Source organism: Patella vulgata, chromosome 3 (genome assembly GCF_932274485.2).
Source record: "Patella vulgata chromosome 3, xgPatVulg1.2, whole genome shotgun sequence".
Taxonomy (NCBI): domain Eukaryota; kingdom Metazoa; phylum Mollusca; class Gastropoda; family Patellidae; genus Patella; species Patella vulgata.
In genome coordinates, this window is record NC_065881.2 from 76,216,363 (window position 1) to 76,232,137 (window position 15,775).

Consider the following 15,775-nt stretch of genomic DNA (forward strand, 5'->3'; position numbering starts at 1 on the left):
GAAATAAAATTGAACTATATGTTAGTCCCGAAATGACCTAGTTTGTGTCGAGTGAACATTAAACCCCATTTCTCTCTCTCTCCCCCCTTACTACAGTGACTCAGTGGGTTAGTGATGACTTACTAACCCTCTCTCCCTCTCTCCCATACTGAAATATAATAATATATTCATGTACAATTCATATTGTAGCCTTATTTTGCGTTTGGGCAATTAGGTTTGAACATTTTTAATTTTTGACGCTTCAAAGTGAAACAAAACTTCACACTATACCAGGCCGATTTAAATGAAGATGGGCCTTAGGGTATTCCACTTATGAGGCTTCTCCCAATCCCCCACCCTCACAACTAGAGGAAGATTAAAGTGTGATTTAAATACAATTGAGGATGGTAATTGATGTTTTAACACTACAGTACGTGTAAGAAAGCCTTATGGGTGACAGTGTCTGAAATATCATACACCTTGGTCTGGGGTCCCCTATATATCTTGAAGCCCTAGGCTTCATTACGTCATGCCTATAGATAAATCCGACACTGCACTATGTACCTTTAGACGAGTACCAGATTAATATTTTACGAGTTCGCGTCTTAACTTCAGTTGTAAGATTCGATGAAAGAATATTTGGTGGGGATCATAACAATGTGTTCATTTTTAGGGGGATCGAATTTTGGGTGAGAATTCCAGATTCTACCAACTCACGGTAGTTAACCGTTTTAAATTCTGAAGTATTCTAAACCGCCATATTGTTTTTATTAAATTTGCGGTTGAGTAACTGCCAACAAAATAATATTACCTTTATTAATAACTAATGATAAATAGTGATGGTCTCGGGTATTATTATAATGTAGCCATGTTGATAGTATTAACTAAATGTATAAATCTGGCACTAATTACATTAACATGACTCATTCCCTTTAATTAAATAGATAAATCTACTATATAAGTACTATACAGTTTATTAATAACAGAAGTTATGCACTCATGATGTATAGCAGACTTTATTAACTCAGCTTCTTTTCATAATTTGATGAGCAGATCGGAACAATATTTCAGAACTTTTATTTCATCTTGAATATTTAATATGCAGAATACAGATACTTGGTTTTTTTGGGGTTTTTTTTTTTTTCCTAGGTAGAGTGAAAAGTCAAACACCCCACACCCAAATACTTATATTTCCAGATCTGGGAACTAATCCGAATTAGAATTGGTATTTTCACTCGCCGGCTGATCGACTGGAAGATAAGTAGGCCTATGACGCAAGTTGTAACCTTGCACACTAAGGAGAGTTGTTATTATTACATTTGTGATGTGTTGGGTTGTTTACTATCCAAACCTGTATTCATTTACACATTCATGGGCATATTGGGCGGGGTTCCAGGGGATGCAACCCTTTTATTTAAATACACCCAATGATATGTTTTCAGACAAAATGAACTATGTTCGGACAATAATTACAGACAAAAACAGAATCTTTCAAAAGTCTATACATATCTTCTATGTTTACATTCAATAAATTGTTTTAGGGCCCAATGGTATTTATTCTAGAGCTTTACAAGACTCACAGAATCGATGGGAGAGAGAGGGGGACTACCGACCCTACATCTTTGCACAAAATACGCATACCCTGTTTTTAATACGACACCTGCCACAATATTCACAACAAAGAGCGCGAATTGGGCTTTAACTCGACACAAACTAGGTCATTTCGGGACTAACATGGTTTAATTTTTATACGCCCACATTTTAAACTTGAAATGTATGCTTATAACCCAAAGATCTCGGTTCCTTTCGATATTCGCGCATATCGGACCGTAACTTCCTGAATTATGGCCCCTGATTGTACGAAAAATCGCGTTTTTAGCTTGTGGACCCTATAGAGGTCATAATTTTTATCCGATTTAAAAAAAACGTATTATTATATCACCGTTAAACCCTAAGGGCGGCTGAGTTCGAATTTCGTAAAAAGCGGCCCAAAACTGACAGACAAAATGGCCGCCGTTCGTTCTCAAATAGCGTAAAAAATATGGTATATCAAGGTTGTGGACCCTATAGAGGTCACAATTTTTATCCGATTTTGTTGAAACTTGAAATGTAAGTTTATATCCCAAAGATCTCCGGTTCCTTTCAATATTCGCGCATATCGGTCCGTAACTTCCTGAATTATGGCCCCTGATTGTAAGAAAAATTGCGTTTTTAGCTTGTGGACCCTATAGAGGTCATAATTTTTATCCGATTTAAAAAACCTTATTATTATATCACCGTTACACCCTAAGGACGGCTGAGTTCGAATTTCGTGAAAATCGGCCCAAAACTGACAGACACAATGGCCGCCGTTCGTTCTCAAATAGCGTAAAAATATGGTATATCAAGGTTGTGGACCCCATAGAGGTCACAATTTTTATCCGATTTTGTTGAAACTTTAAATGTAAGTTTATAACCCAAAGATCTCGGTTCCTTTCGATATTTGCGCATATCGAATTGTAATTTCCTGAATTATGGCCCTTGATTGTAGGAAAAATCACTTTCTTTTTAGCTTGTTCTCTATCCATCTCTCGAAAATGTGGGCGTTTCCTGCCTGGCAGCCGCTGGTATTTCAAGAATTAACTTGCACGTAGGGGCCTAGCTGTGCGAGGAAATCGGAGTGCATGCAGAGAAAACCCACGATGTTGGACAGGAGACCATACTCACGTACAAGCGGGGAACCGAAACCACGCCACTTGATCCAATAGCAGACCTTATGACCATTCGGTCACCCAACCCTCTGTGTACAAGTGTACAAAAGGACAGCGTATACATTCAAAGAAAAAATAAGACCCGGGTCTTGTTTCTCGAAATCTTAACTAAAGATAAAATTCAAATGTTAGTACATGCTTCAATTTTGATTGGCCAAGCACTAAAATCAATCTAATATTATCCAATCAAATTCCTAAAATTTGGATTTTATCTTAGTTACAATTTCGAGAAACAAGGCCCAGCTGAATTTGACTGAAATATTCAGCATATTTTATTTACGTTATCTATTTTTAACTATTATAGAGCGACAACTGTCAACTCTATCTGATCTCCCATAATGTCCCTTTAATCAGATAAATAAAGCATGGAGTTAATGACCTAATTAGCAAGGATATCGTTAATTTGTCGTCATTTTATCTACCAGACCTACCACCATAGTCATATTGATTCTTAATAAAACAAAATCGATCTTGATCAGTCAAGATTCAGCAAAATGGAACAAATCTGGCACCGTCAACCTAATTGGACAGATATCAGCTGTTCCGAGGGCTAACGTTATCCTACCAGACCTTAGTTGATCGTTGATCTTCATATCGTGAAATTATACAAAACACAAAAAAAGCATATAAGTTAAACCGCAACAAAATTACCACAGCGTGGAAAGAGTTTCCACAACTAAACCCTTGCTAACTGAGAGCAGGCCTCACCATAAGGGGTGGAGACGGAGTGGTGGGTGCAGTTGGTGCACCGACCCAAGGCCCATAAGAGTCTATGGGGCCCGTGAATATCAATGTTCAAAATTGAAATGGGCAATTATGCATGGATTTTTTATGTACAAAAATTTTCGCTTTATTGCTAGTGAATGATTAAGATATGACTAGTGTTGGAAAGGAGGGGGGGGGGGCATAAAAGATCTTGCCCCACCAAATTTATTGCCTCTCAAAGGCCCTGACTGAAAGGGGCATGTCATGGTCTGTCTTGTTTTGTGTTCAGTAATATTGTTATATGTGGGGGAGGTGAGTGTTTTAAATCATACTCCTGAAGCGATGATGTTAATTGTTCTAACCACATACACCTCGCAGTGCTTCGTTTGATTATGCCTAATCTCACTCAAACACATCTGGACTGGCTGAGAGTCGACCATAGCGCCGCTGTCCGGGAAAATTTTATCCAATTTCGTTTCATTTACTGAATATAAACAAAACTTACATAAGAGGATAAAGTGAAATAATTAATTATGTCAATTATGACGGTATTTATTATCTATTATCTAGTTTTCTGATACCAATATATAGTATTACGTCACGGGATTATATATTAACTAAAGAGGCATTATGAATCTCACTAATTAAAAAAATAAAACGTAATTAATTTTGATAAATATTAACCTAGGACTGAGAGAAGGTTCATAATTTTTATAAATTGTCCCAATCGGGTTTAACGTCCAGTCGACACAATCTAGGTCATTTCGGGACTAACAATGGTTCAATTTTATTTCAATAATTTATTTGTGCGTAGGGTTCTTTAGCAGTGGGAGGTTGGACAGGCGATCCTATTCCTTGTCATGTACAACCGTGGAATCGAAACCATGTCAGTTGACTCGATGACAGACCTTATGATAAAACGCGCAAGCTCTAACCATTCGGCCATCCAACCCCCTGAGTAGGACTAGACTGACTATAATGTATGTGATGTACTGTTGTATCATTTGTTCATATTTAGAATTTTATCTGTTCCGGAGATCTGTTCACTGGTATAACCGGGATCGCAGTTTTACGTGCTATGTAAACGCCCAGACGCTTTTCCTTGCTGAAAGAACATTCCCCGCTAAAAGCGGGATCGAAGCCGGGACCTCAAAAGTTCAGCGGACATTCGTGCCAAGAGCTTTTCTCTATTAGGCCAATTATTGAATTTTCGATCATATGTTTATAGAATTAATTACAATTTTTCTTGGTTTTGTTGAAATTTAAAATCCTATTCAAAGTCGAACTCCAATAGAAGTATGTGGTAAGCAATATATTAGGATTAAGATTATTAAGGTTATTATCTCATTCGTAACACCGAGTGCATGTAGACAGTGACGCCAAAGACATGGGATTACCACTGTCATTTGTTGAGTGAAAATCTGAGATTAGTACTGGTTGTGAAATACAAATCAATGTGTTTGTCAACTGTTCCTAATCGGCTTAAAATAATACACTATAGCGTGATGTACATACTAAAACATACATGAATGAACTCAAATCTACAGGGTTTAACGACCCATGCAATAAATCTTATTTCTTGCAAATCACCATTAAATATTCCACTGCTGCTCTCCCCCTCCCACCCCACCCATTCCCCCCCTCTCCCCCAGCTCCCTCTCTCTCTTGTAAGTGGGTCGGGTGGGGTGGGGGGGGGGGGGGGGTAACGTACGCTTCCACCTATGTTCATTTCGCAGACAAAACCTTTAATCCCGACAGATCTGAAGTTTTATGCAGACAAATTGGAGCAACGCTGGGCTTTAAAATGAACACAAGCTAAAAGATAACTTTCAGCGCAATGCAATAGGAGTGCTGTGAAGGAAGGGAATATCCGTATACATGTACCACTGTACTCTATACATAACGCAATAAATACTAAAATTTTAATCAAAAAATCAAAAGGCGTTAAATTTCCACACCGCTAAATCCCCTGTCGCGGTAGACATTATTTGTTGTTTTGGGGGGGGGTTTGGGGGTTTTTTTTCATTACAAGAAGGATACCTATCAGCAAGTAAAATGAAAAGCATACGTCATAATATGCAATACAGTTAAAGATGTGAGAGCTGATTCTACCTATTGAAGGTCTTTTTTTTCTGACTTCAAATGGTATTTAGATTATTATTTATAGATACTTATTTACAGGACAAGTCCGTTATCAACTCTTAACTAACATGGATATTAATTGGATTAGGCCATCCACACCATTTAATCGGTTAACGAGTGTCAAAACTTCAAAATTCATAACTTCGCTCAGAATAAAGTAATTTGTCAGAAATTTTCAGTATGTATTCATTTTTCATCATCTATTTTTAAACTATTCTAGCGAGAATGACCAGCTATTTATTTAAATATCACATAATGTATCTTGAAAGTAGATAGTACATGTATAGGTAAAAAGGTATATGGTGGTAGTGGCTGAATGGTAAACGTGTGCGCGTTTGATCATAAGGTCTGTATTGAGTCAAGTGGTGTGGTCACGATTCCTCGTTTGTACGTGACAAGGACAAGGGTCCCCTGTCCAACCGGTTTCCTCCCACAGATAAAGACCCCTACGCGCAAGCGTCTTATTGAAATAAAATTGAATCATATGTTAGTCCCGAAATGGCCTAGTTTGTGTCGACATTCTCTCTCTCTCCCTCTCTGTCTTCGTGTAAAACGATCGATCAATCCTCGACTTCACAGGGAACTGAGTACCGTGTCAAACAGCAGCACCCTCTCACAAATCGGTCGTACACGTTAACATATAGGTAGTCACGGTTTACCTATATGAAACGAGCATAGATGTAATCTTTCTTGAACATCTCATGCCACTTCTCATTTGAGAAGTTGGTGTTGCCAACAAATTTATCATAGATTAGAAGACCGAGGAGTACCGAGTATTATGTCGAATCATGTCAAACAAAAATAAATCTTTTACTGTTCCGCAAGAATGGCGTAAGTAATTGCATTTTCTATTCATACCACAACCATGGTGAAATTCTCTCACAACAAAGAAATTAATTACCAGGGCTACGCTATGATCACCATGTGTATAGAATAAAGTAACCCACGAGTCGATATATAAAATGAATTGAACAAACCCTCTTGTTATGATATTCTATTAGATCTAAATGATAAGCGTAAATTATTGATTAAAATATTTATTTTCATGACAATAATACTTTTCACTGGGGAGTTTAAAGCTAAACGAGATTTTTATTCTTAGTCTGAGTCACACTTTTGTTAATCATATACTGTGTTACGTATTGCAAAAGATAATTTTGTCACAGCAGCGATATACTTATTTCTTTTAAGCATAAATCATTTTTAGAATTGTCATAATAGTAATGGGTTCTACTATTTTTGACTATACCGGCCTTACGAAACACTTTTAAACATTTTTCAATCAAAACAAAACTGAACAAAAACAAATTCTTCAACTAAACCAGTCAATATTACAAGATGATCTTAAAAGTTCGTTCCTCATTTTTTTTAAATTTCTAAGTGGGGGGTTGTCCCTTTAATTTCAATTTTCACATAAAATCAATACCAGTAAACCTGATAATTAACTGGACTTGACTTCTTGATGCAATGCTTCAAATTTCTTCTATGTATGATAGTTAAATATTAAGAAACTAAATTACCGGTACTTGTATTGTCGTCGGGTGGAAGTAAAACGAAAAACTTCTACCATTCAAGTGATCCTACTGTGTTCACTTTATCGTAATTCTAAACTGACAATTCAACTTACAGCGCAAATTTTAAGCTGTTTTCCTTTTAGTTTAGCTTGCATTCTATATAATTTCACCCCATCTCGAGAAATATTTCTTCCGATCAATTTTGTTGACATTAATGTACTCTTTTTTTTGTTTGTGTATTAACCTTTAGGTTGTTAATTAATGTTTTTATTTCATTTGATCTTCAAATATTCAATATTATTAATTATTTTCACCTTTTGAGTATCTATAAAAAATATACAATGTATTATTAGCGGGTCAATATGGTAGCATTGAAGCGGGCGCGTGCAGGTTGTCGCGTGCAACAGTCGTCTAATCAATGCCAATAAAGCGCTGGTCTGCTACGGGGTTGTAAAGCAGACGACCATACCCTGGTCATTATTATATATATCATAAAATCGACCGCTTAGATTTGCCGTATGCGATACAGTTAAGTAGAATATGTGCCATAGTTATTCTTCGGATATATAGGCGATGTTTAAGTGTATACTCTATGAAAAAGGTTGGGAAATTAACCCCACTGCTGAGTAAAGAGCGCGCGCTGCCAATCTAGCAGGTGACATATTAATAATTTAACTCCTGAAAAATACTCGAGCATCCACGTTTTGTAGAAATGTTGAAAACGATCTGTACTTGTAATTAACCAGTTGTTAGTGTAATATAATCACGGATTACAGACAGTCGTTTACTTGTCGCTTCAAGCAGACGGATTACTAACACCGAATACACGCCAGGCACCTCACTTATTTACAGAGAGTAGGTATGTGGTTAACGGTAGGTGCGCTGATAGATACCAATGCCGTGTGTTCCTTACATCTTCTGACTGTGAGGCGTTTTATATAGGCCTACCTTGTCTAAACCGATACCTCCACTGGCCGGCGTACATCTGACAGTAACACACTGATTGAAACAGTAGCCGTTATGTTGAACGCTGATCACCGACCGAACAGCCCTAGCCAATAGGATGCCGTCGCCATATATGGATTGCCGAGCAGTACTCTGATGTGTATTCCCTGTTGCTTCCATGGCCGATAGTTTCGCATAATTTATTCGCCCTGGTGCTGGCATCTTTCGTATCGGTCCGTTTCTCCGATCTCCACGGATCTTCTGTAGATTACAACACGACATGGAGATGATATATTTATCATGGCGCCGTAAAAGGAACTAAAGATCGAAGTGTGTTGTGGAGAAAATCGCGGATGGAACTGTAAATCCGGGGGAATCAGTCGGCTAGTAGACCTGCTGTAGGAAACATACCTCTCGTATTGTATTTACACATATATATATATCTACATAACCCAGCTTCCGTTTTAAGCGAACACACGGACAACCGTTTTATTTTAGTCGAATTGTCTTCTTTTTAATACCAACAACTATTACGACATTACCAGATCAATTTTATCCTGTCTTTCGACCAGAAAGCGAGAACTAACCAACCGAGGTGTGATGTATATTGAGATATATATATGATTTACCTGTGTTTTACCTGTGAAGGTAGACGTGAGTGGATTATACATTGTCAATAACCAGGTAATACCAAGATCGTTCTCAGCTGTTTTATTCACAAACCGGGGATAAAATGCACAACGGTGATGTGTTAAATTACCCGAAAATTTGGAACTTGTCCGTGTAATTACAGGTATCACTGTCGTCATAACAACCAGGTGATATCTAAATTTAACCTGAATTTATTTTCGATATTTTACTGTTTGTGAAATTTATATCGTTTTCTGAAGGTAACCGAATTCTACCCGCAGGTATATATACTGATTGATCCAAGCCGTTTCGTTTCAATGTTGATTAATTTTTACCAAATCGGACCCAAGGACTACTCGAGTGGAACCAATTCGACACCAATGAGTGTATAGTGCCTACCCAAATCGTATTGATTTTACCATAATTGGGACCGATGTGTGTACATGTTAGAGGACGTCGTCACCAATGATACCGGCAGTTGAAGTTAAAGTAAAGCGGTCCTTGCAATGACCTCGGGCGGAGGACGATTTGATTTCGATGATGGGGGGACGTACTGTGGCGGTTGGGAAGATGGCAAGGCCCACGGACACGGGGTCTGCACTGGCCCCAAGGGTATGGGCGAGTACGCCGGGGCCTGGCAGTTTGGTTTCGAAGTGTCAGGAATCTATACCTGGCCTAGTGGTAATAAATATAGGGGCCAGTGGTTCCAGGGTAAACGGCATGGACTGGGTTCGGAGAACAAGGGCCGATGGATTTATCGCGGAGAATGGACTCAAGGATTTAAGGGCCGATACGGTGTAAGGGCCAGTAATAATTCCGGTGCACGTTACGAGGGAACGTGGACGACAGGATTACAGGACGGATATGGATGTGAAACATACGCCGACGGAGGTAAGACCACTCATTTGTCCTAAATTTTTGGAAACGTTTAAATTATTGGATAACGTTAGTTATTTCTCCACAGGATACACAAATTCTCTGGGATAAGAAATGAATGTTTCTTCTTATTCTCCATGAAGTCCTTCTTTTCTGATAAAATCATGGATATGGTTGTAATGTGCACACAGAACATTTAGTTTTTCTTTTCTGATAAAGTCATGGATCTGGTTTTAAGGTGCACCCAGAATGGATGCCAAAATCCAGATTAATCTAGACAATAATTGTATTCTCTTGATAATTTAAACTGATGCAGACAATTATCATTCACAATACCCTGCCATTAAACTAATCACAGTAGGTGGTGCTGATTAATTATGACCAAGCATAATATCCTAGAGTAGGTAATGGCCAAATCAGATAGTTCATGCAGATCATGACAAATTTTATAACCGGCTTGGACGCACATAACCCCTAAAGGATTTTATAGGAACAACCCCTTAATCGAACCCCTTTGATCGGAGCCTTAAAGGAACAAATCCTTGAGAAAGAAGAATCAAAATATGACCAAGTATAATATTCTAGTATAGGTAATAGCAAAATAATTCATGCAGATCATGACAAGTTTTATAACCGGCTTGGACGCATACATAGGTTTTAATATAGGAACAGGCCCTGAATCCAACCCCTTTGATCGTGACCGTAAAGGAACAAATCCTTCAGAAAAAGAATCAAAACATTACCAAGCATAACAATCTAGAGTAGATAATGGCAAAATAATTCATGCAGATCATAAGTTTTATAGCCGACTTGGATGCAAATAATCCCTAAGGAACAAACCCCTTAATCTAATTCCTTTGGGGTTAGCCTTACAGGAACAAATCCCCGAGAAATGTAATCAAAATATGATCTTGTAACTCGTGATCCCAGGATTGATCGGGTTTACGACCCTATCGCAATAATCAAGTATCATTCTTGATAATCGATCACTTCCTTATGGCCCCTAAGTCAACAAATCGATGGATTGGAATACAAATGTTCCAGAAAATTTTCGAAATATCCTTTATCTTGCTCAGAATTCAGCGCAATAAAAAGATACTTTAAGGTGAAAATCTTCATTTTAAATTTAGGGTAAAACGTGAAGTAGTTTTTGTATCTTAGTGCTTATTTCTCCTTTAGCTCCTGAGAAGCAGTTACTTCAACAATTCTAGCTTCTATCAACAGATGCTCGGAGACCAATCTGATTAAAACACAGATCCTATTTCGTTTCGTTTTTTATAGTCAAAATGTCCTTTCACTTGTCTTAGCTACACTAGAGTGGAGGCCATCGAAAGTATATTAAAAAAAAACGAAACAAAATATAGATCTGTATTTTATAATCAGATTGCCTGGAGACTTAGAAATAACCCTGAGCGGGGACGATAAATGAAACTCCCCTGGTCCATAAATCAATCCAAATTATTTCCTGAAGCTTTGATTTGATAAATGTCAATTAGTACCAATATTCAATAGGGATTAACACATAATTAATCCAGATGTGGTGAATAAAACGTTGATTTAGAATCAATGAATTACTGTACTTATGATGAGTGTGATGTGTGAACGTACGTTCTCTTAATCCATGGCACATCAATTTCGTTCGTGACCATAGCATTTTTAGAGATTAATAAAGGATTATCCGACTTGCAGGTACCACACCTTATTGAACTTAAAAAATTGCACGACTGACATAACGATTAATGCAGATACTGTATCTTCTTTCAGAAAGCCAATCCCGTAGCAATCTTCTTAATTTTGGAGCGGTAAACAAATAATTGCTAGAATAATTGCTTCACCCTCACCTGATTAAATAAATTTAATATATCCCTAAAAGTTATTGAATAGCCTCCGATATTGTTACTTGAGATGGTAGCAACAATAAGCTTTGGGGCTTTTTTTTAATAATGATCACATGGGCCCGATTGAACTTTCTTTATCTTTGTGAGATCTAAGGTACTTTGATAAGGTATGCTCGAGAGACCCCCCCCCCCACACCCACCCGGTTTGTGTGCTACAAATAAGCAGCATAACGGTAAATTCTTAGATTAAGTTTTAGATTACACATATTATTCATTGGTTTGGTTGCATGTGCTTAATTAACGGTTTCTGTTGTTTGCCCTACATATAGAGAATGGTATCCTTTAGGAATGTGACCTTTTCTCAATAAATGAATCAGATATGAGTGATCGAATGACTAATTTAAGATTCATCTGAAATATTTCCATATCTTGCACATTGCAGTATGTATACATTACATTAACAAAATCAAACAGAATGTTTCCATATTTGATAGCCCAAGAGGTCGCACAAATATAAGGCTGAGCACACAATTATGATGAAAAGTATGTGAATGCCCTAAGTATAAGTGACGTGGTATAACCGTGTTAGCACCCCCCCCCCCCCTTCCCCACAACAGATAATATAATATACCGGTAGATATTAAATTGTGCACAGAGGGGGTTCCTTCTACTGAGGGGTTAGGGTTCCCGAATGATTAACGCGTGCGCGCTGGATCCCAAGGTATGTCATCGAGTCAAGTGGCGTGGTTAAGATTCCCCGCTTGTACGTGACAAGGAGTAAGGTCGTCTGTCCAACCTTGTGGGCTTCCTCAAGGTCCTCCGGTTTCCTCCCACTACTTAAGACCCTTTATGCGCAAGCGAATTATTGAAATAAAATTGAACCATATGTTAGCCCCGAAATGGCCTACTTTGTGTCGAGTGGATGTTAAACCCCATGTCTCTCTCTCTCCATCTATTGATCCAATGATGAGATTTGATATAAACGGCCATGTGATGGATTTCCAACTCATTGTACTACTGAGGTCTCTGACCATGCCCTAACTCATTGTACTAAGGTCTCTGACCATGCTCTAACTCTGACCATGCTCTAACTCATTGTACTACTAGGGTCTCTGACCATGCCCTAACTCATTGTACTACTAGGGTCTCTGACCATGCTTCAACTCATTGTACTACTGAGGTCTCTGGCCATGCTCTAACTCTGACCATGATCAAACTTATTGTACTACTAGGGTCTAACTCATTGTACTACTAAGGTCTCTGACCATGAAGATATTTGACCTTTGATACATTAATATGTCAGATTATCATATGTATATACACGACCGAATTCTTCTTTATCTGGCACTTGCTTTCTATGTATTCTTCCTCGAACCATTCTGCAAAGAAGTGAGCACTGACGTATTGTCTACGGCCTTAATTTACATACATAGTCCCTGAAATAAATACCAACTGATTTCTGGCGACCGGATTCAATCATCTCATTTATTCTAGATTTAAAGATTGCTTAATTGTGTCTAGTACGACTCCCCCCAACCAATACTTGTTAAAACTAAGTTTAATTAAATATCATTGATGACTATTGAGATTTATATTATAGGAAGAATGAAATTCAATTTATCTCATCTATATGACGGACGAATGGAACCATTGACCTTTTATCAATGATTGAATCAGTTCGCCAGGAATGCGATGGTAGGAGGATGAAAGCATCTAATAATATACTCACCCTAATTTAACACCTTTCCAATCTATCGGTGAATTTTGATACGGGGCGCTGCGACATGAAAAACTTGGCACTCAAAACGGATAGCAGGTATCTTTGTGTAAGAAATGCCGCTTGAGGATATTGAAATGAAATGGGGATTACCTGTTCTGCTCCGACTTGAGTCCATGGAATCAGGGCTCACACTGTCGGTCGCCAAAGTCGCAATTTGCGTCACTGACGATTCTTTTTAAGAACTGGCGGAAAAAAAATCTTAAAATTCTAATCGTATTTATCCTGGATTAACCATTATTGAGTGGCAGTCACATGGCGGGATACTATAAATTAATCAACTGGCTGATAATCCGGATCGCGTCAATGAGTAATACTAATAAGTTGTCTTGGATTAATGATTAGTTGATTGATAATTGCCATTGATATATATAAAGCCTATCTCAAGTCATTATTTACTCCTAATTGATTAATCAAAAAAAAAAAAAGATAAATACATGTAATCAAAATGGCCGACAGTTCCTTTCGAAGAGAATTACATACTTTGATAGCTGAATTCCGTTTACAGTGGCTTCAGATACGGCATGTAAAATATACAAGCATGCCTACCGGATGATGGACTTAAGTATTAGGACAACAGGTTCGTAAATTTGACCCCGTCTTCATTAGCCCAGTCGATGCTGAACAGTAGGACTTTAAACACTATTTCACTTTATTTCTCAAATTTGACTTGTCTGTTTTGTATTTGATAAACGTTTATTGCCCCCATGATCAGACCTGTTGCCTGGAGCTTATGACTCCCACGGAGGCTTAAACGAAGTAGTTATGAATGTAATATTTCTTTCAAAATTTACAAAATTATTTATGTAATCTGTCTTGATAAAACAACACAATTGTCATCTCTTGTTTAAAATAATTTGCTGAAAGCCGTTTGGTCTTGTAAATGCACCTGCTCGTGATGGATGGAGAAATTATCGACGCTTCGATGTAAGTACAACCTAATCGATTATGACCTAGTTCTATAGTCAAATTATAGTTAATTTATATCAAAGTTTAGTAGCGTTAAATATATAGCTATCAATACTGTACGCTTTATTTGAGGCACATTTAAATTACTACCTTTTGTGAAACACACTCACATGGTGTCGTTAAAACGTTAAATGTATTACATTCATAAAATTAGTCTAATGTTTAAAAAAACACACGCCTATAAGAAAAATTTGATAGTTTATTTTAGAAATGAAATGAAACGGGGTTTAGCGTCCTGCTGTTCTGCTCTGACGGGGATAATGAAGACGGGCATACACCATACAGTGCGCGATGAGGGAAATTTTGCCCGGGTAGCGGCACTATGGCCTACTCTTATATCGAATTCCAACTGCCAGGGGATCTTTTACGTGCACGCAATGGTATACACGGTACCTCTGTTTTCGTCCCATCCGAACGACTATACAGCTGTCCTGGTCAGATCCTCTGTCCTGCATTATTGACAAGGGAAACCACGTCGGAAAATCCCGATGAACTCTCTTGACCAATGCAGGGATCAAACACGCGACCCCGAGGTTAACGATCCAGCGTCTTAGCCACTTAGCCACCGTGGCTCCTTTTTATTTTAGAATATTACACTCATTTATTTATCAGTATACAAGTGTCTTTGAGTTTCCTTTGCTCAACACGCACACATTCTGTCATTATACGTATTGTGCCATATATTGTGCGGGCTTTAGATCATACGGTCTATCACTGAGTCAAGTGCCCTGGTTTCGTTTCCCACACAATCGTCTGTCCACCCCCCGTGGGTTTCCTCCGAGTCTTTTGGTTTACTCCTGCTAAAGCGAACGATTGAAAAAACATTAAACCATATGCCAGTCCCGAAATGACCTAGTTTGTGTCGAGTGGACGTTAGTGACAAGGAGTAAGGTCGCCTGTCCAACCTCGCGGGCTTTCTCCAGGTCCTCCGGTTACCTTCCACAACTGAAGACCCCAACGCGCAAACGAATCATTTAAGTAAAATTTAACCTTAGTCTTGAAGTGACCTAGTTTGTGTCGACTGGACGTTGATCTCTCTCAACTCTCTCTCTCTCTCTCTCTCTCTCTCTCTCTCGTTATTATGAAGTTTTTACAAATTACAGGTATTGTTAAGGATAAATTTGTTGATAAAGAAGACATGATGTTATTATAATTTGTAAAACCAGGTGCCATCCATCTGTTCAAATACTTATGGCACTCGTGTAACATTATCCGAGTTCTTCGAATTCTGACAAATAACGATCTATTCCGGCATCCCTCTGGCAATCGGGAGTGACTCATCGGGAGTTGACGATGTATAAAACAATGCTAGGTTAAATTATTCTGCAAACATAGAAGTATCTACCTTGAGAATAGATCTCTATCATGAATGGCTACCATATTGCAAAATTAGGGTACTATTTTTTATGTGATTCTTATCCGTTTCATACACACAAAGACCAAATAAATATTTAAATTTAATTACATGTGAAAATGGAAACAGAATAAATAATTCTAAAAATTCTCGAATTATTCTTAGTGTTTGCGTCTAAATTCGTCGAAATGGGAAAATGTCGGCCTGCGAGCTTCGTGTTGAGTTTCCAAGCGGAGCTAGTCTTATACATACAGCGTAAGTTTCGTATGAGGTTAAATGTGCCGAAACCAGATCGT

General features: G+C 38.0%; 1 protein-coding gene across 2 annotated transcripts in view; it reads left to right on the forward strand.

The window, feature by feature from the left end:
- Positions 1-7,892: 7,892 nt before the first annotated feature.
- LOC126816128 (junctophilin-1) overlaps positions 7,893-15,775 on the forward strand; it is an 85,048-nt gene continuing 77,165 nt past the window's right edge. The window contains exon 1 of one of the 2 annotated variants that reach the window (XM_050542333.2): positions 7,893-9,556. In XM_050542333.2, the coding sequence (XP_050398290.1) occupies positions 9,172-9,556 (385 nt within the window). In that variant the 5' untranslated portion in view covers positions 7,893-9,171. The remainder of the gene's footprint in view (positions 9,557-15,775) is intronic. The other variant, XM_050542334.2, reaches the window with a different exon arrangement.